Source organism: Nomia melanderi, chromosome 8, assembly GCF_051020985.1.
Source record: "Nomia melanderi isolate GNS246 chromosome 8, iyNomMela1, whole genome shotgun sequence".
NCBI lineage: Eukaryota > Metazoa > Arthropoda > Insecta > Hymenoptera > Halictidae > Nomia > Nomia melanderi.
Window position 1 is genome coordinate 13,643,935 of NC_135006.1, and position 27,104 is coordinate 13,671,038.

Below are 27,104 nucleotides of genomic sequence, written 5' to 3' on the forward strand. Positions count from 1 at the left end.
CCGAGCAAACGAATATCCTACGGAAACCTTCAGCCTTATTCTTCCCCATGAAATCGGGGACAACCCACACAAAAGTATTCACGGTCCAAGCTGAAAATTCCATTCGGCTCCGTGAACCGCGCATTTCCCAAGCAAAAGGTCCGAGACCACCACCCAGAAATAGAATCCCGAATTCGAGCACCCCGATCGCGAAGCCACCCCGGACGCGTAGGAGTCGTCCCATGAAACGTGATATCGGCGTGTAGGCCGATTCCGACGTTCTTTTTTCTCCCTCTCGTGACCCCTCGCGTGCCCCGGCACTCTCACCGCGCGTGGCAGCGAATAAATGTCTCTCCGTGCACGGTGAGCTCCTCTGCCTACACGCCGGAAGGTCGCGGAGCTGAGTTTTACGCTCGTGCGAACCCGTGTCGTCCCGTGTAACGGCAAGCGGATCCCGAAGCCTAGGGGCTGGCTGCGGCGAGGAGGAACCGCGGTGGCCCGCGAGGAGGAGCGAAGAAAGGGAAGAAGGTGGAGTGAACACGGTCCTCGGTTCGACGGGATGGGAATGAGGAGTTTATTTTCGGCGGCCATATGCGCGGTTTATTTCGACAGTCCCGCGCGGCCACCCTAAATAGAGGTAGAGGTCTCTCTCTCTCTCCTCTCTCTTCTTCGCTCGTTCCATCTGTTTCCCTCTTCGTTTCTCGTCTCCAACGAAGACGTTTTCGGTGGTCGTGGTGCTCTCTGTCCCGTCGGCCGTCCTCCGTCGTTCGACGATCGCTCGTAAAAACGACGCCAGCCAGCGCGTGACGTTAATTGCTACCTGTTCCCTTCGTTATTATCGCGTTATCGGGCCGATTAGGCCTGCGGAGATCTCCTCGTTGCTCCCAGTCAACCGGCGATGCGCTAATGATCACGTGCCTTCTCCTCCGCCCCCCACCTGTCTCTCTCTCTCTCTCTCTCTCTCTGTCCCCTCTTACTGCCTCTATTTCTCTATTTCTCTCTCGTTGTTGTACGATTATGATTATTATCGTTCTCGCCGGTGATTACGCTCGCCGATTCGAACGGACGTTACTTGCGTGTACGAGGATTCGAATTCCATCGGTGATTGCTTGATTGCATCCTATTGACTATCAACGGGACGGGACTTTGTACGTGTTTACGAGGACGGGGACGAATCGTTCTCTTTGTGCCGGGCGTTAACTATTCTTCCGCTGACAGAAATTGCCTGCCGACGCCGGACGCGCCGTTAAATAGGTTTCGAATAAATATGCGCTCGGTTATGAAGACGTATAACGTCGCGGAGTATCTATCGAACGGACGCGTAAGGTAAATGATCCCATTAGCCGATCGGCTGTTTGTTTTATTTCGTCCCGGAGTAACGGATGAGGAGCTATATTTTCGTCGGAACGTTGAACGCGTTCCGCGCCGACGTTCTGCGTTACCGGGATATTTATCGACGGGTCTAATTAATATAAAACCTCGAGATTGTAGTCCGCGAGCTGACGGATCGCTGTAACAATGCGCAGGATCGGTCTGTCCTGTGGTATCTGAAACTACTGCCCGCTAATGGGGACGTAAGATGGCCGGTGTGACGCACGAACGGGTCAATAAAGGGAACACTAGGGTGACTGTAATTTTCGTTGTAATTACCTAGGAAATGTTCGCGCTGCGCTCGAAAGCTGACTTCATTAGAGAAATAAAAATACCTTGGTTGGTAATGTTCTGCGAAAGCAGCGTTCAGATGATAAAAACTAAGTAGGATGTCGCTCATCGGAAACGTCGATCATCCAATCGAATGACCACGATACATAACATCCAAATTTTAAAATTACTTTCGATCGTCTCATCGGACGTTCGCAAATTTCATTCTTCCGAATGTATCTCGCGATCTAATGGCACGGTTTCCAAACGACGACGTTTTCAAACGACGCCGCCCCCTTACTTTTGAATCAGTTACCTGGTACACCATTGTTTTAATACTTCGTTAAACGATAAGCGTCGCCATTGAAAATTCGATTTTTCTGATCCCGGTGGATAAAGTGTTAACGGTTATCGAGGGATCCAGCCGTTTCCCAGCTCGGTTCGACGTGGGACCGCGTGTTTCGGTTGTCCGCTCGCCCTCTCGAAATAGCATATAGTCAGGCCGACGTGAGACTTCGCTTATTCTTGACCCATCGGCTAAGTATAGACCGCGACAACCCGAAAGAAAGAAGCTCGGAGAGGAACCAAGGAAAAGAGAGAGAGGGGGAGAGAGAGAGAGAGGGAGGAGAGAGAGAGAGAGAGAGAGAGAGAGAGCGAGGTGAAAGACGTGAAAGGGTGAGAAAGGGAGAAAGAGACGGCTGAGAGCGAGCGACGTCCGCGTTGGTCCGCGGAGTCCCGGCCGTCTCGGAGCGAGAAGGGCGCGGGTACCCGCGGTGTAAACGTATAATTGGCTGCACTTAAATCTCTATAACGCGGCAGTAAAAATGCGCGGTGCGCCGCGTAAATCAACACGAGGACGATATGGCTCCCACACCGGCTGCCCCTCGCACTCGTAAACGCGTCGTAGGGAAACGCGCGTGGTGTACACGCGCGAGAGCCGCCGACCCGTGCCCGGGACAATTTTCGCGACTTTCCGGCTGCGATTTATCGCCGCGGTAAATTCGAGCTTGATTCCGGGGACCGTTTAATTTTCGCCGCGACGCGAGCTCCGGACACTTGTTTCCGTTCGAGCGTGCACGCGTGTTCGGGGCGAGCCGACGCGACGAGCGGGTCGGTTTAAACTCCGTGCGACGGAGCCGCGTGCACGATCGGGAACCGTGTCGTTGATCTCGATCGGATCGGGTCCGGTGAAACGGCTTGGCCTTATCAGCGACAGGACGTGGGCTGTCGGTCACGCGCGAATGCCGATGCAGCCGGATTACCCGGCAACGCGTTCCTCCTCGAATGGCGCAGATCGTTGATCGCGCGTCAATATGGAACTCCTGGAATATACGCGTATTCGAGATCGCGTTGCGAAACCGAGGTGAAAAGCTCCGCGGCGCGCCGCGCCGCGCCGCGCGCACTGCTCTCGGGATTTCGTCCTTTTTTCTCTCCTCGCGTTCCTTTCTTTTTTATTCTTTTTTTTTCTCTTCTTCTTTCCCGTTTGCTCGCCGCGTGTAATCCCTGATTGTATTAGACCGCTGAACGGGCAACCCGGTTTCTGTCTTTGGATTTACTTTATAAATTCGCGAGCGGAACCTGAATGTTCCTCGTTGAATGAATGTAAGTCGATTTTATTAGGTCTCGGAGGAAATAATCCAGTATGAGTTTTTTATAATTTCGTAACCCGGTTTAAATTCGAAACGTGTTCCCCGGCATTTTTCTCCTCGCACGACTCCTTCGCCGCGGCTGTCGTTCGCGTAATGCTAGCTGATGGCCTATATATCAGGTTTCGTAGAAAAGTCTTTTCGTTTCGTTTTCGATATGGCGTCCCGTGCACGCGGAATAAACGTTGCGAACGGACGCGCGTATGGGTACGCCGAGAAGTGGCGGGAAGAAGCCGAGCGGAATCGACGGTATAAAGTTTAATGGGATTGAATGCCGTTTGAACCGCAGTTACGGTTTCCGTCAAAATAAGTATTGAATGTCGAGAACGGTATTACAGATCATTCATCGGTGCACGCTTCTTCGTACTCCATTAAAAATCCGCGCTATCGAGGCAGCAATCACCGAGATGGCCTCGGTAAGAATACCGCCGCGAGGACAGACGAATCGGTTCGGATACACGGGAAAAAAATTAATCGATACAAAGTTGGCACGCTACTAGACGGCCGTAGAATTTTTTCTCCCCCGTGTTTTGCTCCGGACGCGATCCAGTCATCGTCTATTTCTCAAGAGTCCCCTAATACGTCAGCACGGCGACGTTCATCTCGCGTTTCTTGCCAGCCGGCTACGGTTTTTCGGTGGGATTAGTTTCTCCCGCGGAAATGAGAAATTCTTGACGAGCGGAGGAGACCACGCTTCTTCGGCTGATACGTCGGGGCACGGTAACGGCGGCGCGCACGATCGGCACGCTACATTAACTCGATTCACCGAGTAAATTAACTGCAATCAGGGGGACGCTCCGCTGGCCATTCCGCTATTCCGCTAGCCGGCTGCCGGCCGTTCCGCGCGCCTCCAGACCGCTCTATTCGTCCGCGCGGACTCGCCATTACGCCCGCGGGAACACGAAACCTGAGGGAAGGGAGGACCTAACGTCGTTTTTGCTGGCCGTACAAGGACCACCGCAAACTGCTCTTGTCCGCCGGACGAAAACAAGGCTAGCCCCGGCGGGACCGGGAAACTGGGCGACGCCGAGACTCCCTGCTCCTTGTGAACCCAACCGTAAGGATTCACGCTGATGACGTGATTTCTTGGCCGTTATTGCGCGGTCGCATACATCTGGAGTGCCCGCGGAAGCTTTCTTGCGACCGGACAGTCGCGCGGCTTCCTTGTTACGACGGGTTTTTACGGTTCCCCTATTGTTGTGTGCGATGAACGATCTTCCGCAGTCTCTGATTCATCGGCCGAGGAACGGAACCTTTTCATTCATGGAGTCACTCCGGCGTGGTTATGAACCTTTTCCGGTCCGACGAGCTCGCGGTCTTTCATCCGCGTTGTTTAACGTAATCGCGTTTTAATAGTTCGCTTCACCGCTTTCCGTTGCTGTTCACCTTTAATTATGTATTTTTCTAATGGACAAGTCAACCGGCGAACGGATTAAACGATCGCGAGTAGCTAAAGCGTCAAGGTTCTACACTCGGTTTCACGCAATACACCATAGTGAACGTTCGAGAATTCCACCTCTAGTGCAACATTCCTCCCTCGGCCATTATCTTCGTGGCCCGAGGTACGTCAGTCCGCCGGCACGGAATCTCGACTGTGAATCGAATGGCAGGTGGTCAAGCTTGATCGAAGTCGGCCGTCCCGCCTCCCGGCTACCCCGAAATTCTTCGGGAAAGCGTGGAACGCGCTGGGATACGTCTAACGTGGCTCCGATTTCCATCGATCTCCCGTCGTTCCGGTCCGTTCGTTCCCGCGACGGACAAATTTTTCGTTCTCCGACGATCGAGCCCCGTCCCGCAGACCCGGGCGAATTCAAAGTTAATCTCGGCCACGAGACTGCTCCCTCGTCCTGCCGCGGGGGGACAAGGGTGCGCGATGGCGCCCCCGGGCGACCTGTCATCGTGAAACCCCTGGGAGCAGCCGGGCTCACCCTGATCTCTCTGTTACGATAGAACCTTGGGAACCGGAGCCTTGGGCAGCACGATAAGGCTCGGTCATTTATAATCCGTCGGCGTAAGTAGCCTGCCGTTCTCCTTCCGCGCTGATTGAGAGAGAAAGGAATAAAGGGAGCCTCGAACTTCCGGCCGTTCCAGCGAGATGGATCGGCGGGGACGCCAGGTGAATTTCTGATGATGATGTTTTCGCTGCCGGCCAACTCTGTTTTCACGCTTTAATTTTCTTCGACGAATGCGACGCGGTTTATTTTACGGCGATTACGGGATCGGGGGCGCTCTCTTGATTTTCGTTTTATTTCGGTTCTTATTGGATCCTGGATTTCTAGGGTAAATGTTGCTGGGATTTTCACAGAATTAATTTATTGATTTTTAATATTCTCCGGATTTGACCGGACATTCGTTTCATATTTTTCATCGATATTCCATGGATTTCGATTATAAGGAAGATCGAGTCATCCGTGGTTAAGGTATTTTCAGCGAGTTCATAGTTTCCGCGATTAATTTATGCGAAAAATGGTTTTGGCGCTGTAATGAGCACGGGGTGTACCAGGAGGTGGCGCCGTGCCGATAATTTATAAAAATGATATTTACCTTGGCGAAGCGTGACCGTAAGCCGTCTTAATATCTCTCATTACCGTCTCGCTCCTCGAGTCCCCGGTGACCGTGCAATTAAAAAGCTAAGATTGATAAATGACGGGGAATTAATGCTCCGGGGATGGAAAAGAAGGGATGAAAGTTGGGGATGGAATCGGGGCTGGAGCGTTTAGAGGCCAGCTAGCAGAAGAGGGACAGGGTGATTGCGGGTGGCTTAATGGTGTTTGTATGCATGGGAACCGGCTTTAGGGGTGAGGTGGTTATCGCCCGGTACAGTTTGCACCGAAAATCGGAAACGTGCTTCGAAACGCTGAAAACTTTTACCCTCGACATATGCGTATACAGATACATCTTCCACTCGTCAAATAAAAAATAACAAGAATCTGAAATTTCTTTTCGAATGATCGTTGTCTAGATAACTAACAGTATGTCAGTATAAACTCAACTTCTATGATATTTGCGAATTCACATCTATTACGAAGCACCGATACTCAAAAGTCTTAAAACAATAAGCATAGATTATATAAACAGAGTTTCGTCTGGTCGAGTTCACGATCTGCACTTCCGTCGTCATCGACAGAAACACAAATATCGTTCATACAGAACACAGTTCATACAGACTACAATGATCGGACATCTGGACGCACACACTGGCAGCAACGTGTTTATTATAACTATCGAATCTTCAAGTTCATCACCTAAACCTGTTACCAGCGCACGAACGTATTATACCCGACCAGTTCCACGCATTAATCTGTCAAGCGGCATTGCGTCTATCGCGAGTAGCAAGTCGATCAATTAAACAATACGAACGCGGAGCAGGCCGCAACAGTGATTAACGAATACCTCGAACAATCGTGTTACAGGTGACGCGAGTAACGCGAGTATCGGCAGCGGCGAGGGCACCGGCGAGGAAGACGACGATTCGTCGGGTAAGAAGAACCAGAAGAAGCGGGGTATCTTTCCCAAGGTCGCGACCAACATCCTCAGGGCGTGGCTGTTTCAACACCTCACGGTAAGTGTCTACAGTTGTCCATCGTCGTGTTCCGCGCGCGTCGACGTTCCACTCCGCGAGTCGTCGGCCGGCGTCGCCGAGCGACGAGCTCCCGTCCTCGTCATCGCTGGCGCGTCCACGGTCTTCAACAGTCTCTCTCCGCGTTCGCGCGTTCTTACGCCGCGCGCGAACAGAAGCAAAACAACCGGGGCGTCGTTCAACGGTAGCACGGTCGAGGACCGCGCGACCCGCGAGCCGGTCCACAATCAGCGACTTATCAAAGCACGCTTAACCTCCGGGAGCGAAGATAAACGAGCGGGGAGCGAAACCCGCCGGCAAAAAGAAACATTTCCCAAATTGCTTTTACTCCGAGGAAAGCCGTGCCGCCGTGACGCTGGGGTGGAAAACGAAGACGGAAAAACGCGCTCGCCGTCGGGGGGAGACACTAATCTCCTAATGCCAAGATAAGGAGGCCGGCCGCCTACCCTCCTCCCGCCCTGTACACCGCGATCTTTCTCGATCCTGCCGTAGCATCTAATGATTCACGGGTAATCTGAGCCGCAAAAAGCGCAACGCGATTAAAGGGACGTGGGAAGGAAGCGGCGCGTGGGGAGGAAGAGAGCGTGTTGCCGTGTTGGCCGACGGTAACCGCGGTTGCGTAACGTTGCGCAGCAATTCGGAGCACGGTACATTGTCCCTCATACTACGGACACCCCATAGATTTCGGGTGTGATCAGGTTACCTTGCGAGAGCGGTAATCATATTGCAGCTCGGTTAATGCCATTACCGCACCGGCGGAGGGAGGCTTGCCAGCCACCCTCGAAGCCACCCTGCAACCAGCCCGCTCGCCGCCCTTCCCTCTCCGTCCCGCGCCACGCTGTTCACGCAGCCGCCTCCTCGCTCCTCCGCCGCCCGGCTTCGGCAACCCCCCTAACAACGTGTATTGGATATGACGTCGGGGATAGTGGGTTCATGGTTTAATGCATATACGCTGTTTGCACGATGACGATATCGCGCTTGTGAAAAGACGAGCGCACGGAGCCTGGGCTCGTTCGCTAGCGCCGTTCCGCTCGCCGTCGATGTATAGCGACCAGCCGTCGTTCCTCTCGTTCGTTTAATCGCGTCCTCGAGAGGCCCCGACGACTTTCGCGCGCGATCCTAGGCTTGAGAGGATTTTAATGCGCGTCGGCTCTTGGGTAGCCTTCTTTTTTGCACTTCGAGCGACCTTACGCGGCGGAATTGACTGATGCGTGGTGAATTTCGATGTGATTCGTCTTTTCGGAGATTTTCTGCTGAATATAGGATATCTTCTAGCTGTAGGATAAAGGGTTCTTGTCGAGGATTTAGGTGTTTGACGTGTTGGCAACGGTTCTCGTTAGAACGCCAAGCGTTGACATTTCGATGTGTTAGATATCAGTCGGTTACAAATGACTCCTATTTAAACGAACCCCTAAAAGACACAGAGGCGAATGGAAAAAGGGACTTCCCTGATTTCTTGGGTGGAACGGCGCCCTTGACGATAAATTACGAATAATTACAAGGCAAAAATAAGCACGCATCAGCGGTTGGGATTCACGGATTCGCGGCCGGCGCTATTACGCGGCGTATCCACTGGCAGGGATCCACCGCGAGGGTTTTTCGCGACGGTCGTCTCGCGAGCATTCGCCTCGGCGTTATTACGAGCGATTAAGCGACTGCACCGTGAACCGGAATTCATTCGACGCGCTGGGTACATATTACGCCTTAAAAGAGTAAGTGACTCGACGCGACGCGACGCGGCGCGACGCAAAGCGTGTATTCACTCGGCTGGCAGCCTCTTTAAGAGACCCCCGGTAACCCTGCGTTCCCTGCCCCTCCCCCTTTTTCTCCGACCGAACGAATTACGGCCTCAACAGCCCTGATTTAGCGTCCCAATCTTTCTCCCGCGATGACTTACGGGCCGCAACAAGGTCTACGCGTTCAACTCGGCGCTCACCCCGCGCGCGACCGTGTTTCGCCCGGTAATTATTATAGAACAGATGTCGGTAACGGTGAATGTAGCGCAACTCGGCTGTAACGTGTTCTCCCCCTTTCACTGGAACTACAAACTTAATTGGTCGAGGATAAATTGATAATAATAATGTCACGTTTCCGCCAATTTGTACGGTTACTTGAATCGAATTTAACTACGCGCAACGCGATGAATAATTGGCCGGATCCTCGTGGAACGGAGCGGCGGCTTCAGGTAGCGCAGACGCCTTCCCGACGTTGTTTATTGAAAGGCTTTTGCTGCAAAGGCTGGCATCTTCTGAAGGCTCGAGCGGGACGCGCGAATAGCGTTATATTTTACTACTATGTAGTCGCGTTGCCATTATCAGTCTCGTAAACCACTTCGCGTCTCTTTAATTGGAGTTACAATCTTCAACAAGTTCAACGGCAACGCTCGTAAACTACACCCAGGCACATTCGACAAGACGGACGATTCGATCCTTCATAGACGCAACGGTACGTCGAGGAATTGTCGTCTGTTACGTCTGATAATTACCAACGATCCCATCCTACCGTTCCGTTCGTCAAAATTCCATCGGGATTCCCAGAAACCGGGACGTTATTAATCCAACGAAAACCGAGCGGCGATCCGCCTCGACGACTAATTCCCGAGCAAATCAGTGCGCGGGGTCGAACTTGAATTCCGGGCCGCGGCAGCGGTAAATTTATCAGCCTGAAGGCGCGCGCGTGCTCGTCGCCTCCGCCGCGCCGTTCCTCGGAGGCGGTCGGGTGTCGTCATCGGAGAATTCGGTAGCCGGCCACCGGCCGCGTCGTTTCACCCCGTCGGCGAAACATTTCGGAACCGCGACGGTCCGCGCCAAGGAATTCGTCGGGGCGCGCCAATAACCTGTCCCCGTTCGCCGCTGCAGACGCCAATCCGCGGGCCGCGTTCCGCATTGACGTAGGACGAACGGGGAAACGGGCGACGGGGCTCGTGACGGGCATAGTTTACATACGCTCATAGACGGATGGCCCCGGTCCGAGCGAGGCGAGCCCGCGAGCCCCGCGGTCGTAGACGGTGGAAAAGAGAAAAGGGACCGGCGCGGCGGTTCTCGGCTTGACGTTAGATCAAAGGAGACGAATACGCGAGAGAGCGACACGGCTCCGAGGAGACAGAGGGAGGAACGCGCGCGGACCTCGGCATCCCGGACGGCCGGGTATAAATTAAATTAATTTGATGGAGGCGGTGCCGGCCGGCTCGCATTCGTCCGCTCGCAGTTACATTTCTTTTCGGCCGAGAGCTCGGCACGCACGCGCGAATCTCGTGGAAATCGGTTTTTACTGCCGGGAAATATTTATCGGCCGTTGAAACGGTGCCGATCCGATCCGCGACTCGCCGCGGACGAAGATTTATATTTCGGACGTTTCGCCCGGTAATTCGGTATGAATTATGGAAACGATCGACCGCGCGCAGGAATCCGAAGTGCCGAGGTTTCGTTTTTCACTGTTGCGGAAACTATTTATTCGATCGTCCGGCCGCGAGTTAGACAATTATTTCGCACGGCCGGCGAATTATTTCCTCGTTGTTGTCGCTGGAACACATGTCACTTCGGGATCACTTGGCTGGGAAACATTGTCGATGCTCGCGTGACTCGGTATTTAGGTTTCACCCTGTCGCGAAGGGATTCGGGAATTTTGATCTTTCGACTATATGTGTTTTAACCCTTTGCATTTGGTCGGTTGATTTGACATAGGAAAATTGTAGAGTTTCATATTTTATGTTAAACTTTTGTAACGCATCGATATAGGAAATGTCGAAATAAAATAGTATTGTTCCTTGGTTTATTAGCGATGTCTTGTCAAGTTAGCTGCAGAAAATGTTGTCCGCATTTCATTAGAAGAGGTACTCGTTAATAATATCTTTCTTTAGCCAAAGAAGTTTCTTTAATGAACAGATCAACGCTATTTTGGTAAGAGATCGCAGTAACGCTGTCGGGAAATCGTTTCGAGTATACGCCGCTGGGTCGGCGTCTTTCTACTACCATTTGCGCCAGGTTTCCGTCGCTTTCGCCCTCGTTCTCTCTTGCCCTCCCGGTTGTCATTTTGAAAGCCATCCGACGACCGCCCCTCACCGTCCGTTCGTACGTCTGTCCGACCAGCCAGCGTACCAACCAACCAACTCTGTGACCCTCCCCAAGTTTAATTAGACGGAAGAGGAGCATACATCATGGTCGACTCCGTGTCCCGACCTTCCACGCCAGCCAACTTGGGCTTTCCAGAATTGTGGCCACCGACCTACTACCACTCCCGCCTCTGCCTTCCTTGTGCACACCTTCGGGAGCGATGTTTCAAACGCTGTCTCTCCGCTGGGATTGTTCCGCCAGGATTCTGCGAGAAAAGCCTTGGAAGACTTTGGACGTTTAAAATGTGGACCTTTCTTCTTTGTTGTACCAAACAGTTGCATTAGCGATGAAAAAGTTCAACTCCGAGTGGTTGTTCTTTGAAATCGACAATGAATTTCGAACTTGACGTCGCGGGGAGTCTTATATCCTTAAAGTTTCCACAGACATTTCAATGATAATACGACCAATATCATCTCGACGAGGCATATATCCCAACACCAAGTTTCCATGAAAGCTCAGCCAAGCGAAATCACGATCGGTCAGGATCACCGCGGGGATTCATTTCGAAAATTTCCCGTAGCTGGTAACAATTACGCGAGACGGCGCAATAATCCGAAGACGGGGGCGGTCGGTCGCTCGCCGGGGGAAAAAGAAGAAAGATTGAAGATGGAGTCGACATATATAATCCATTTTAATTTACTCTGGAAGATATATCCGTCTAGCTTGCAGTTTCCCGCGACTACGCTCCACCCCCCTGGGCGCCCGTCGTCCCCCTTCGTTCTTCCATTTTCTACCTCTGCCTTTTCCCCCTGGCTGCGCCGGTCTGCGCGGCGTCGTCCTTATCCCTAGATACCGTAGTCTTCTTATATCAATGGAAGCATTTCGCGAAATTACATTTGCCAGTTCCGCGCGGCGCGCCACTCCGTTTCACGTATCGAGTGGCGCCCGCGGAATCCCTCCTCCCCCTTTCGACGGCGAAATAAATTTCATCGTGCCAGCGGGGAACTAATTCCGTATCAAATCCTTTCTCCGCGGCCGCGCGTAACACGCTCCGCGCTCTTGGAGGCGGAGGGAAAAAATCTTAATTGAATGCGCCGGGGATATTCGGCTCGCGCTCTTTTCCGTGCTACTTCCCGAAATTATGGAAACGAATTTAACTCGAGCGAGACGGCCGAGCAGCCGCCGCCTCGGAAACGATTCCCATTCGATATTCCGTGTTGTAACACGAGCGCCGAGCGCCGGCGAGGCAATCAATAAGCCATCTAAGGCAGGTAACGCAGCTACGGTACAAACCGCAAACCGGCGATGCCATTATCCGCGCGCGTACACACACGCACGCGACGGACACGCACGCGCACAGGCGCGGATCGGCGGGCCGCAAGCTGAGATGCGAGCGGCGGCGCGGCGGTTTCATCGAGATCGATAATGAAACGCGTTTCATTTAGCGTATTGCGCGTTGCCGTTCCAATATATCTTGCCGCGATCTTTAATTCATCCGTATCGCGCGAGCCGATCGGGCCCCGGGACGCAGCGTGAAGCTGCGAACAAAAACTGGAGATCGATCTGACGCGTGGCCGGCATTCTTCCACGTTCCACTTCGCTGTAAACGCCATAATCCTTTTACTCGGATGGAATCGCGAATCCATTACGCGCGCGCAATTTTCATCGTTCCCCTGGCGGTTCTGCGGTTCTTTTCGACGATCGTCGGCTCGGTTCGGAATATGATTTGAAAGCAAACTCGGAATATTCTATTCCGTCAGACTTTGTTGTGTAACTTTTCTTATACTACGGATATTACAGCAATATCACAAATTAACAAAAATTCGGGGGATCTTAAGAAGAATATCGTTTGCAGTTAAACGGAGTTCGGAGCAGATAAAGGTTGAATAGGTATCGGTAGGGCTTTGGCTGCTTTTTGCAATTCCCTCTATGACACTCCTAGGATGATGGTATGGTGAATCGATGCGTTGTCATAGAACAGAAATTTAGGGTGAAACAGGAGATAAACTCGTGGTTAATGAAAGCATTCATTCAACGTTGAACGTTACTTACTTCTCATAGGAAACTCAAAATAGAGCCTACCGCATGATAACACCGCAAAACGTTAATCGGCCCGTTAAACGGTCCACCGACAAATGAATATGCAATGGGGTAAGCCGCGGGTGCGTTTGAAAGGGCGGCATCCCTTAAATCCATGGAACACCGATCGTCTACAGGATTCACCCCTCAGATATCCTTATTGGTAGTTCTCGAGCTGGCACCGTCGGGTCCCAGCGGCGAACGACGCCCGCAAAAGACAGGGAACGGCCTTAGCCCGGATATTTTAAACAATTTGCATAGACAATCATAGCGGCAGTTTTTCGACCGTAAAGGGGCTCTCGCCGGCACTCGAGTCGACTGCCACGACCCGAGCCAGCCCCGGCAGCTGGCTGGCTGACTGGTTGGCTCTGCCCGCACCGCCCTCTCCGCAGCCGACTGCTACTCCGACGGAGCGGAGCGGAGCGTTTTATGCCGCCATAACCGTAGCGCGGCATGGCCCACTTAGATCTGCTATCTCGGCCCCGGCGCGGTGTCCGCGTACCGGCTGATATCTATTGTCCCCTTTCGCCACCCCTGGACCAGCCGTTCAACCGCTCCGCTTCCGGTACCGCCTGGCTCGTCCTTGCCCATCGCTGGGTCAAGGTCTGCGAGCCGGCCCGTTCCCTCGACCCGCGACGTCCGACGACTGTTTGATGAGTCTGTTGCCCGGGACCGCCAACTCCGCCGCCGACTTGGACAATTGTTCCGCCGCGCGGCAGCGCGACACGACGCGCCCGTTGTCACCCTATCGGCTCGAAAGGACGTGGAAGGGACGTTTGCATACATCGACCGGCAGTTTTCCGCTCGAACAAATCCTCGCGCCGAGTTTCGCCCTTTCCGTTCTTCTCCTTATACCTCGGCTTTTTCTTTCTAACCCTCCCCCGGCAGAGTCAATGCTTTGCTCGATTCAAGACGACCCTCGCTCGTTCATCCCCGTCCCTGTTACTCACAATCTGCGACGCTGGTTTTATTCGACTGCGATTCAACATCTCGCGATCTGACTACGCGGTGATCCTAGCGGTTCCAGAGATACGATCTGGTCTTACGGAGGGATCTTGAATGTGGATCGAGTTGCTGGGGACTGATTGATTTCTGTTGTCTATTGAGAATTACACTTTTCTAATGCACTTCTCGAATTGTTTTTATGGTTATTTCTTTGTAATGTACAATTTTCGAATTTTCTGCGCGTGGATCAACAGTGGGTCTCCTCGTAAGTAAGGGAAAATGTTACGGAAGCGTCGGAGTGTTCAGTCCAGACGCCGTAATTTCCTCTCCGGGGGTTAATCCTCGCAGTACGACGTTTCTGCGTGCCAGCAGTTGTCCTGGCGGCGTCTCGCGAAAGGTAGTCGCATCCGAGGCACGTCCCTACGGTCAACCTACAACCTTCAACCTCCTCCGGCCGGGGCCCGGGGCAACCCCTTCTGCCTTTGGCCGGTGCTCACTGGCGCCGCCTCGGCTCGCATTTGAATATAATACTTGGCCCTCGTCGACCGGAGCGTCCCGGGAACCGAGGCGAACTGTAATTATGTTGATGCGCGGCCATTGTTGCGTCCATCCTGGACGCCCTGCTGAATGCCGAATCTCCTTCTTTCCCTCTTTGGAAAGGCCTCTCCTCTCTCGCCCACGCCGCCGCGATGGCGAGAGAAACCGGGACGATTATTCTTGTATCCTTGATGCGTTTTGCCGAAACCGGACAACGAACGGAGAACCTGGCGGTGGCTGCGACCGCGGCGGAGCTTTCAAATTATGCTGGCTTCAACCCGCTGCAATAACAGAGGTACGGACAACAAGAAAAGCGGGAGCTAGCAACCGGTGTTAACAATCGATCGTCCAATTTCCGGCTGCTAGCAAACAAATCCCCGTGTGAAATTAATAGCGAGAGCCCGGGAGATTAACCTTAGGCGGGAGAACGCGCCGGCCAGAGCGCGCCTCCGCCGGCGGATGATTAAAAAAAGGAAGAGGATTCTTAAGAGCCGCGGAGATAATTGCAAAAACTGCACGCGGTTACCTGGTGCGCGCGGGCAAGCCGCCGCGCGACGAGTAACAGCGTCGAGAGCCAGAAAGATAAAGAGAGGAGGAGACAGAGAGATGGAAAGAGGGACCACCCACACCCCCGTCGTCTACGCGAAGGGGGTGGCGCGCGGACCCAGGATTAGACTGTCGCCCCACGACAGAGTAAGCCCCTATTTTTGCGAAATTTATCGCCGTTAATCCCTCACCCCCGCAGCTCCCCTCCCGTTGTTCCCGTTGTCCTCTCTGGGTTTTGCTCTCTTTTCTCCTGTCTCTCCGTGCGACCCCTTCCCACTCCTCTCGGCCAACCCCGTTTCCCTTGTCGATATGAAAAATAATAAAATGCCGCGTCTTTATACTCACGTTGCGCGGCCAACCCCCTCTCTGCACGGTCTGTCTCTCTTCGTCGCGCAGCGGGCCACTCGTCGACGGTTAATCCTGCCGGGATTTAAAACATTCGTATCTTGAATATGCATTCATAGGTTTAAACCGGGGGCCGGGTCGCGTATATCCCCGCCTAGCCGGGAGGAAAGTCGTCTCCCGCGCGTATACTACATACGTGTTCGCGCCGTATCGTATCGCGTGCCTAGCGCTAAGCGTCGCGCCGGAGCCCTGGTATTAACCCGGCCACTCATTAGCCTCTCCGGTCCCACTTGTCGCTCGACGTAATCTCGCGTCCGTCCTGGACCCGGCCTCTGGCCGAGGCTTAACTTTGACGCCGGCGACGTCGCTACTTTCGGAGCTATCTCCTTCGTTCTTACAACGATAGTTGAATGAATCTTGGCGGATAGTCGAATAAACCTACACACGAGACGCAATTTCAATGTCAGATTATTCGAATAGCACACGATTCCGCAATACGAAAGGGTTCGAGACTCGAGGAGGACTATGTGGGAAGCAGTCGGTGTTACGAGAGTAGTATACGCAAGGTGTTTGATCTGCTAGTTGGTTTCGATCTGTTGGTCAACGGAATTCGGACCTTAAATAATACTTGGGATGTCGGACGACTCAGTTCTATTTTGGTACTTGGTTCCTGTATGATGAGGTCAATGGTCGAACGATCGAAAGTCGTTCTTTATCGTCACTGAATCTCTAATCAGAAACTAATCGTGCAGCAGTTTTAGGTTTTCTATTTCTCGCGACGCAGACTTCTGCGTTATCAGATCCTTAGCCGAAGCACGACGTCTACAAAAGATTTATGCTGCTAACTAAACGCGCGGCGTAATTCACGCGTTTGTGGCTTGTCGACGCACCCGTGCCCAACGGTCGGCGTAACCCGATACCGAGATACTCCGGGGCGAGGCTATCGCCGCGGATGTACGCAGGTGTGAAACGCATCGCGGATTCGTCAGGGACGGTGCTTTCGTTACAGTTTAAATTAATCCAATTATGCATGCCGGGCGAAGCGAAGGCTGGCCGAGTTCTACTCCCTCCCGCTCCCTCTGCTCCTGTCGGTCCTCTTTTCTCTTTCGCCGAGCCGCTGCCTCGGCCCCGGGACTTTAAAGGTTTAAGCCGAATAATGGACGTAAGGTCTGCGCCGTCATCCATATGCAAAGCGTCCTCGCGGCGGCTCGGATTAGTCACGGCGATTTCGAAAGGATCCGCGCCGGGAGAAATTCACCGAGCGCACACCACGAGCGAACACCTTGCGCACTGATTTCTTCTCTGTCTTCCATTTTCCATCGGGCCAATTACTTTCGTGCTGAAGGCGCCGCTGAAATCTGTCTTCGGGATTATTCATTGTTCCCCGGCGTTCTTTGTCCACGGTGACGCTCCGCCGGTGAGTGGAATTCTTGTTCCGCCGGATCGGGGTGAAGCTCCGGCGTTCTGTGACCCTTAACCCTTGCGCAGCAAATTATTTCCATGCTTCGTTCAACTGTTTTTTTGTGTTTTTAGGGATATCGCGATATCGCTTCGGATTCCGTCGACATGTTTATGTTGATTCATAACTGCAAACAGGAATGTCTGCGGGGAATTTGGAACTCTGCATCTTCGAAAATACACGGTCATGTGTTTATTAAATCACTTCGCAAATCTTGGTGAATCGAGATCTCTCTGAAATCTCGTAGAAAACGGAATGCATCATAGGCGTACAAACGAATAAGAGAAACGAGTAGCTCATTCTCCCTGATTAACAGATCGGATCGAAAGTTCGCGCGTGCGTTCCTTTAATGTTCGCCCGAAGCTCGACTGCACCCAAGACTCGGTTAATAACCGCTTAAAGTTCCGTAGTTATCGCAACTCGGCCGAGGCTCGTCCCACGGGAGAACCGGCCACGGATTTATGAGGCAGAAGCCAGGCTGAACAACGAACTAGGTTGCGTTCCGCGGACAAAACGCGGGCTCTACCTCGTCCGGCGGACTGTTCTCCCCCGTGGACGTTAATGATCGTTCCGCGAACGCTGATCCCATTAAGGCGCGTTATCCGCGATTCCCGGCAGACCTTCGAATTCCTTCTAGGCGTTCCGCGGCGGAACGCGAAGTCGGAGGAACCAAACGCCGTGGATGTTCTTGATCCGCGACCTTGCTCGCATCCAGGGCCGGGCGTGTGTGTGGGAACGTTTCAGCCGGGGAGTAAGGATATCCGTGGCACCCCATTAAGGAGAGTGCTGGACATCGAAGCAGGCGTGTGTGTACCTAGCGAGCATTAGAGACTCTCGCCGACCCGAAGGGACACGTTCGTGTACACAATCGTACACGTGTTGGTCAGATATCGGCGCGTACCTGGCGCGCACACCGGTCAAAGTAGCATCAATACTTGATGTCTCTCCGGTTCTTCCGGCTCTATCCGTCTTGCTCCTCGTTTTTGCCGTCTCCATCCAAGGACCGGGATACCGGTCAGCCATTACGACCAGGTGCGGAGAGAGATAAACAGAAAGAGAGAGAGAGAGAGCCAGAGAGAGGAGGAGAAATATAGCTGATCGATTATATTATTCACAACACACCGAACGCTTTCGAAGTTCGGTACACACTTTCCTCCCCGCGATAGGAGGATTCAAGCCCGTCCAACGATCGATAGCCCCGCTTCTACGTAATTGTTTTTCGCGATCCTTCCCTGCGCGTTCCGAGTTGTACAATGGCGTCACGGGCCAGCCACGGGTCGCGCATTAATTACCGAGCCGTTAACAAAATATCACCGAGTATTTTCGGTCGATGATAAAGGCGGGGCGCAAAACTCCGCGTAGCCCCGAACAAATTATTCACGGCCGACCGGACTCGCTGCGAATTATGCCGGAAGCCTGGACAATCGGCCGGTATACGCGACTCGCGAACGTCCATCCCGCGTAATTAACGAAACGTTAATTAATAATTGCTGCGTTCGCTGGCCTTAGACCCGGCGGTCCGCACCGCTCTGTGACCCGTGAACGCGAAATCGCCGGTCACGCCTCGTTAAAAGGTTTTCCGGTTCGCGTCATTTCTTTCGCGCTGCGCCGGGAACGATTTTTGCGGCGCCTTTCGCGGACTGTGCACGCCGAGCTGCGCCGTCACCGCGATCGCACGGTTAACGAACCGGCGAGGCGAGCCGAACGTGTGTGCAACGCGGCGATTCGCCACGCGGTTCTCGCGTCGCGGTTTCTCGCGCGCGGTCTTCCCTTTATCGGATTGGGCAGCCAGGGGACAGAGGGAAGAGAGTTGCTTTACCAGCTGAACAGGGCTTACGGCGGATCCGGATTTCACGGTCTTCAGCCGGTATCGTTCCTCCTCGTTCAACCCCTTCCTTTTTCTTCGGTCCGCGTTTCTTTCGGCGTTCCCGGCCGACCGGGCTTCGAGGTGCTCGGCCTTGCGCGGCCCGAGGATTTTACATGTTGCCATTTCGACGAGCTACTATTGGAACGCACGGAAAATAACAACGCTGCTCATTTTTCACTCTGATATGTCGTTTAAAAGATATTGAAGGATACAGAGATTCCGGTTACCCAAAGAGAATTGTTAGGTACTTGCATTTAACAAAGGTAATTTTGAATAGTTTCAAATTCTTCGGTTGTTAGAACAGTTACATCCAAAGGAAGGAAATCTTGTAACAACGAATAATCCAAGCTTAGAATTATACGACAGAAAGCATCGGGAAATTATCTAACACCATCGTTTAAGTACCTTAGGCTTTCAGCTCGTGATTCTAACTGATTTCTTCCGTATAGAGCTCCCTAATACTCCCTCCGATAGTTCCTTCTGAATCCCGTGAATGTTTGGTTACATGTAATGGTCGAGTTTGCCAAGGATTTGCCAGAAGCAGCGCGATAGAAGTCTCGAGGGTGGCCGGAACACCGGTATCCTCTCTACGGCTCCTCGGAATGGGAGTTAGCTGGTCCGCAAGACGCTTCAATTGCGAGAAACAAGCCCGCAGTGGGTCTCTCACACGCGTCCGACCCGGCCATCCTTTAATTCAGGCTGACAGGTGAATTCCTCCCCTCCCGAAGACCGCGCAGCCATCCCTCGGGGTAAGATAGATCCGTTCCCGGGATTTCCTACGGGATCCGGTGGATCTTATATCACCGACGGCCATCTCTATATAAGCAATCCCGCCCTTCGTCCTGGCTCATCCGAATTGCCGGTAGCGCTGGCATTCGATCTGCTGGGAATCCAGAAACATTTCCTCCCGGCTAATGTGCCGGAATTACGCAATTCGGGACCCGCGTCGCTCCTCTTTTATCGCGGCCACGAAATCCCCGCGATGGAAATTGGAATCGGTCGATCGTGCCGCTTGCCCTTCCGATCTCTTGTTCCTTCTTTCGCTCGAATTACTTCTATCTCGAATGCTTCGATAGTTGACAACCGACGCAGGATTCTTCTGAATCCACGTTACCCGTAGTGGGAGCTTTCTTGTCAGTAGTTACTGCTATCAGTGGCCAGACAAACTACACTATAGAGGAATAAGATCGAGCAATCCTGTTTAAAATTTCCCAAATACATCATTCCATACGTTACTCTTCTATCCTGCTGAATCCTATTTCCATTAAAAGCTACGTCAAAGAAACATAGAAAACTTCTCGAGAACGAAATCCCTAACATCCCGTCGCTCAAACAAATCACCGATTCACGATGACAACGCCCAACGATCTCCGTCTATTAACCAAACCCGATCGTCCCGTGAACGAGATTTTCGCTCCGGCGTCCCGCGTGTATCCCGGCCACGCTGGTTTTAGATCGCGAGAGATCGAACTGGGCCGTAGACTGAACAGCCTCCGCACGCTAGAGCGGAGCGGAGCGACGTCAAATTGCATTAATCGTAATATCGCGGCAGAGACGCGAGGGCCCCGGCTCGCCGGGAGATTGCATCGGTAAAAGATTCCGCAACGCGGTGCATGCTAATTGGACAAAAATCTCTGGGCCCCCCACTCCCGGCGGGGTCCTCTCCCCGCGGTCCCCTCCTCGCTGCCGACTTTCACGGGGCCCGCTGAACGATCGCGGGGATCGTCGGGCGTAGAGAGAACACGGCGAGATAGGGATCGGCTTTCGCTCCTCGTGAGCGTCACTGTAGGTAAGGTACGCGTATACAAGCCGTGGCTAACCGCCGGGGAAACGAGGAGTAACGATTTTACAAAGTGCCTATCTCGACGTCGTCCTCCAGCGTGTCCCCCCTGCCCCGCACCGAAACCATCCCCGGCAGCCCTACCGCGCCGTCTCATTCGCTTTTTCTCTTCGCACGCGCGATTATGCCGGCGCATTACCCGCGTACGTGCGCCTCGGATACGTACGGCCGAGCCGGGCTAGGTGTGCGTGCTGCCTCTCGCCGGCAGAATGTGCCGCCTCTCCTCTCGCAGCGCCGAGACGCGGCTAGACGAAAAAGCGGGAGAGGCGGAGAGCGCGGTGCGTGTGCGCGCGTACCCGGCGGAGAACCATTAGTCATGATTAGGCCGTTGACATTGACGCCGCGGCCGGACGCGGGCTTGTTGCCCCGGCCAGATGGAGTCCTTTGATACACGCGAGCGAAGCCGCGCCGCGGACCATCTTCCTACTCTTATCTTCCAGCTATCTGCCGGAGACGGTCGAAGCCCCTATGATTTAGCGTGGTGTTATTCGGTGTTGCTCTCCCGCGGAACCGTACTCCAGAACCGTGTCCGATGCCATCCAGGAAGAGCCGCTTCTAACGATATCGCGGATCGCTGATGCGATCTTCCTGGATAAATTACTGGAAACCGTCCGATCGCTTCGCGTGCAACGTCAGGCCGATTCGTTGGTTCCGTGATCGCGCATCCTCGGTCAACGCTAATTGTGAGTTCACGTGAGCTTCAGGGATACTGGATTTTGTAGACATTCTTTGGATCGATCGATTTTCATCGATGCTTTTTGGATCTTTGACTTTCGGGGTTTCAACGAACAACGATTTTCCCGGGAATCGTGAGGTACGGTGTACAACGGGTGTCCGTGAATCTAGCGTCGACGTTTGTTTCTCGATTACGTAACGCGGCTCGAAACGCCGGGGTGCCGCGGACTCCTCGTTTTTTCGGATCGTTTTTGCCGATGATCGTTGTCGCCGGTTCGAAGGAGGCCAGCTTCGCGTACGAGCGTAACCCTATACAGCCCGGCAAAACCGAGATAGCTCTCTGGCCCCTTATGCAGCCTCTCTACATTATATTACACGAACCGTGTCGGATTACGGCTGGAAGTGACTCCGGCGTGTCGCCTATCGTTCCATGTCGAAGGCCCGCGCGAATGCGCCGGCATCGATCGCGGTCAAACGCGTCGCGGATGCTCTCCGTCACGCGTCATCTTTTACCGGACGCACGGTACGATCTTCCTCGGTCTATTCGCCGTACGTCCGGTACCTCTCGGATCCTCCTTCGGTGAACTCTGATTACACGAGATATCGGCTGAACGACGGCAACGTGATTCAATTTTTCTAATTTTTCGAAGTCGCCGGAGGAATCTTCTCGGGCTTCTCGCGTTGACCGTGTCGTTGAAGAAGGCTCATTGGCTGCGCGACATCTAAATTTCAAGATCTCGAGAAAGAACTTCGTACAATTATTTCCGAGAACAACTACCAAAGACTCTACGAAAAGCTAGCAATGTTACCATTGATACGTTGAAGTGTTCGTTTCATTAGTTTGAGCCGACAATGAGCCAAACAATTCTGTCATTGCAATTAGCGTGCCGTTCGAAAAAATCGCTCGAACTTCCAGCGATCGAGACGTCCGTGACCGTTCCTCCGTAGTCTGAAACAAGAGAAGCGAAGCGTTCCCGGGCGAGAACCGAGCGTTGAAACGACGCGACGCCGAGGGCCGAGTTTTTGCGGTCGCGTATAGCGATAGTTGGGCCGGCGAGGACTCGGCGAATCGCATTCCGCTGTCTTTCACGGGCGAGAATGAGCAGCGGGCCACGAGGGCTCCGGAGAGCGCGAGACCGTAGAAAACATCCGTGGCCCGCGCCGGCTCATCAACGCCTCCGGCTCCGCCGCGAAACCCATTGGCGCCCCGGGACAATGCCATCTGCATTCCGATCCTGCGGGCGAGAAAGCGGACCGTCAGGGCTCACGATCATCGTGTGGCTTTCTTACTTCTTGTCCTCTCACGCTCCCCAAACTGTCGCGATTTTGTTGCCCGTCCCGGCCTCATCAACCACTCACGCACACCGGTCGAGAGCTTTTGTCGGTGATCTTGCGGTTCAGGAACTCTCCATTGGATTATATTTCCGAAAATTGTTAGTGTCTATTTCTGTATCATCGGATGCGATAAAAACGAGGAACGGTGAGCTGTAATTCTCGTAGGTTTCGGTTAAAAATAAATTTGAAGAGTTGCTAAGGAGTATAAGAAACGTTGTAGGTTTCATTTGAAATAAAGTTTGAAGTCTAGAACTGCCAAGGATCATGGGAAACATTGCTACATTCAATAGTGGCGCTCCAAAAATTCCTTCTATTAAAAGAACACTTACAGCCGCAATTAGTAGTTAAAACGTTGATTCTATTAGATCAGTGCTCAATATTGACACGACAACCGCTACAAGTCAGCCCGCCGCGACTCCATTCGCAGCTTATCGCTCGAAAGCAGGGTCGATGGATGTCTTCTCGCAAGACAATTCCCACCCCTTCCAGCCAGAGCGCAATTTGGCTCGGCGCGCGGCTGCGAGCGCGAAGGCGAGAAAGGAAAAAACGGGGAAAGCCGTTTACGCACGCGAGGAGCGTTTAAGCCGGTCCGCGTGATTTATCAGCTCGACGCCCGGTGTCGCAGCCAGTGAATTTTCTCGAGCGGGCGTAAATGAAGCGTCTAACGACAATCTCGCCCGCGAAGAAAGCTGCGACAAAAGACAGACGGGGCGAGAGGTCGCCGAGGGATCGCCGCATTCTCCCCGGCGTCGCCGCTTTTCTTTCCCGTCTCCGCGAGTTTACATCGTTCCGGCCGTTTTTCGTTCGCGCCAGGACACATCCTCCGTTCCCAGCTGCCGCCCTCCCACCGAGCTTCCACAATTTCCGCGAACAAGGAGGAGGATCACGGTTCCGGGAAGGAACGCGGGCGAGCGCGAAGGCGAGGAGGCGCGAGAGATACGGGTTCCCTGTTCATTTTTCCTTAAACAGTCGGGGCCGGTACAGAAATGGACGTTCCGTGTCCCGTTTTTCCGCGCGATCTCTTCCCGACCCGAACGTTCGTTCTTCCGGTGCTCGTTGACCTCCGGAGAGGAGACCGTTTCGCGGTACCGCCGCGGCGAACGCGCACGCAGGTAAAGGGAAAATAAGAAACGAGAAAGACAGAGGAGGGAACGTTGCTGGAGGACGCGGAGGGGAAGGGAAACGCAGAAAACACGTTGGAGTAATGAGGAAGGAAAGCCGCGGCGGGAGGAAAGGAGGGCTGGGGCTCGGTGAGGATCGAGGGGAGGGACTCGAGCGGGTGGTAGGTGGAAACGGCCGGCAAGGGGAAGCGGCGGGACGCGGAGGGTGCTCGCGGAGATTTATGACAGGCGTTAAGCAGTAATGAAATTGCTCGTTGCTCGTTCCTCGAGGGGTGTGGAAGGGGATGGGAGTCGAAAGCGGGACCCACACGGGGGTTCGACGTTGTCGGAGGCGCGCACGAAGGCTGCTCCGCCGGTGGTGCTGATGGAGAAAGGTGGGCACGGGGGCTGAAGCGGAGCCGAGGGGGCGACTGAAAGGGGGTTACAGCGGCCGAGTGGGTGGGTCGGTCGGCCGGTCGGTTGCTCGGCGCGGCGTGCAGGGGAACGGTCACGTGGCGCAATTACCTCTCGCCAGCTGTGTATCCACGCTATTCTCTGAAGGACTTTTAATCGCGCCACCCTTCCCGACTTCTTCCTTTCCGTTCCTGTCGTTTATCGCGTGTCGTAAAGATACGAAAATGCACTGTTCACAGGGCTAAATCCAACGCGGCGATCTACGCCGCGGCCGCGGCGGCGTGTAACGAAAGTTTTATGCCGTACCGCGCGGCGCGGAATCGAGACCGGCGCGCGACGGTGTGTTTCGGGCCGGTGTGCCACGGCGCGGAGATCATGCGCCGCGCTCTATCGTGCCGCCGAGCACTTGCCAACGATCGCGTGAAAACTCGCCCTCGCCGCGGAACTGCCTGTCGTATCTCAGACCGGATGAGGGAGTAATGTCATCCACTTTATTTCAACACTTTGATTTAGAAATCTTGCCGAACTTTTGTTCCCTCCGCACGCGAACCACTCGTCGTATCCTGCGACCGGTGATTCGACTCCGCGATCGGTTCCACGCGAAAAAATTAGCCGGGAAAGTGGAATAATATTCTCCCCATTGTCCACGAGTGAAATACGCGAAACAGTATTTTTTCAGCCGAAGCCTCGTTCTCGATGGAATCGGGTTCGCTCGGTTGGCGGCCGGCCAACGGACGTGCTCGGCGGATTTTCGAACTGGACAGTCTTGGACAGTTTTTCGAACGGGAACGTGTTAGTCTCTAAATTTAGAGAATTATATTGTTTCACTTACTCTTCGAGGAGACTTCGGATGAAATCTTACCTCGTGCTTTCGAATTGTTCTTCTTTATGGAATCATCCCCCTCGCTATAGGCGTACTCGGGAACGTTCTCGAATTTAATGGAGCAGTTGTCGCAGATTCCGAGCGTCTCGCTCACTCTCGCGCTGTTTCTCTCCTCGGATCCGTTTTCATCGACGGATCGAGAGTTCGGGTTACGGAAACGATCCGGGAGTATCCGAGCGGTGTTCTAGACGGAATTCGACACGGGGAACGGGTTGATCGATCAACGGGTACGCGCGGGCACACGCTCTCTCATAAAACAACGATCAAGTCGGCCGCCCTTCGTCGCCACTCGGCCGTCGAGCACCACCTGTTCCGTGATCCGCGTAGTGTCATGCGGCGTTGTCGGTTCCCCGGATCGTCTCACTTTTGTGCGTACGACACGAATTTTTGTTGGGACAACTGATCCTTTGTCCGACGTTGATCCGCGAAAGGGGAATCCTTTGTGCTACGCCACGCTTCAGCCGCGGGCGTACGTGGGTGTCGCAGACACACACCGCTAGAACACGTTCTCGAATGGTGCGCATCCGTCCCTCGAATCCACGCTTTCGCTTCGCTACGGGAGATTCCGTGTCGCTGACGAATGGTCAGTGCAACTGTAATAATTATTACACTGGGACTTTTACGCTTCGAAAGTATTCCCATCGTTTTGACGCACGGTACAAGGAAACGTTTAAGGAAGCTTAACACGTTCGCCACCAACGTAGCACGTTTGCGACGATCAATGTCTCATATCTTCTGCGAGGAAGAGTAAATTACACTTACGCGCGTTTCCATATAATTTTGTAACGCATGCTATAATGAGCAGGAAGTGGTGAAGATGTTTTTTCTTAATTATTATTTGTATTTTGTAAGGACGATATGTTTCGTGTAATCGAATATTGCGACTGCGGAGACAGTCGCTGAAAGAAGTGCTGGCAGCGAATGGGTTAAGACTTTCATTTTCTTCGGAATAGAACAGTCATTGTGAAGGAATTCCTTTGATATTCGAATTTCTATAAGTCAGACTATAAAATTCTATATCCGTGTGTGATCTATAGTCTAATAACCGCGGCGAAGGCTGTAGGAAGTAACGTAATGATCGCTGATTCTAATTTGTTTATCCGGTCCTCACCTCGGTCATCGAGAAGTGCATTTCACGCAAATTCAACTCGATATTTCGCGAGTCGTAAAAATGAAAAGCGGGAATATATTTCCTTCGTCAGATTATTGCCCCGTATGTGGAACGAAAGGTTTATTAAATCAGATTCGAGTATCCGTTTTATCGTGCGCGGAATATTCATGCCGGCTGTAATTTCCTTATTCTAATTGCCGCGGTGGATTCGCGCAAATCCTTCGTGCGTTTAGATTGCAATTTCATCGTTTCGTCGGCGAACGGTTCCAGCGGTGCGGCGAGAGTTGTCGAACAGTTTTCGGGAATTGTCGCGAGGACCGTCGATTTGGATCTCGGTCAGGAATTCCGGCGTGTAAGAGGGCCGAAACGAGCGTCACCCTCCGGATATCAAAAACTGTTATGAGGGCGGGAACGCTCGAAAAAATTCGCCGAGCCAAACGAAATACATATCCGCATCCGACCACAAGCTTCCATTTCCGGTCGCTGCCTCAAGCTGGCGCACTATATTTCCGCGACATTTATCCTGGTTTATCCTGAGCCCCGAGACGGTATCGAAAGGGGGTCGGCGAGGGGTGGGTCCTCGAGGGAGGTTCCCCGGCGATAGATCTTCGGCCGTAGATACGCTGTAAGACCTCGGAACCGGTCAACTCCTCCGGTAAATGATTCAGTTATTTCTCGGATGGATCCATTTCCATTACTAACGAATTAACACGAAAGTTTCGATACGAGAACTCGAATCGCAACGAAAGATGCTAAAAGTTTATGCACTCTTTGAAATCTCCGTGTAATTAATGAACTGGCCGAGACGCGTTTGCAATTAGAATAACAGGGGGTTTAAGATTCTAGATAGCGTGTCGATCCAGAGCCGCCGGTTGCCGCTCTCCTTATCAGGATTTAATGTTCCGGCCTATTGCGGGCACTCGATAAGAGCCAGGCGATACTTTCATTAGCATTTCTATTTTTGCGTCGTGAAATTTTCTTAACGATCGTGTCACGCACGTGCGTGCGCGTTAGAATGGAACAGCGAGAAAATGGAGGAACAGCGGTTAGAATGGTCGCGCGCGGGGACA

General features: G+C 53.2%; 1 protein-coding gene across 5 annotated transcripts in view; it reads left to right on the plus strand.

The window, feature by feature from the left end:
• The window catches only part of hth (Meis homeobox homothorax), a 482,965-nt gene that overhangs the window by 288,727 nt on the left and 167,134 nt on the right, over window positions 1-27,104 (plus strand). For all 5 annotated transcript variants that reach the window (XM_076370371.1, XM_076370372.1, XM_076370374.1 and 2 more), the window contains one exon: window positions 6,680-6,828. In XM_076370371.1, coding sequence (XP_076226486.1) covers window positions 6,680-6,828 — 149 coding nt within the window. The remainder of the gene's footprint in view (window positions 1-6,679; window positions 6,829-27,104) is intronic.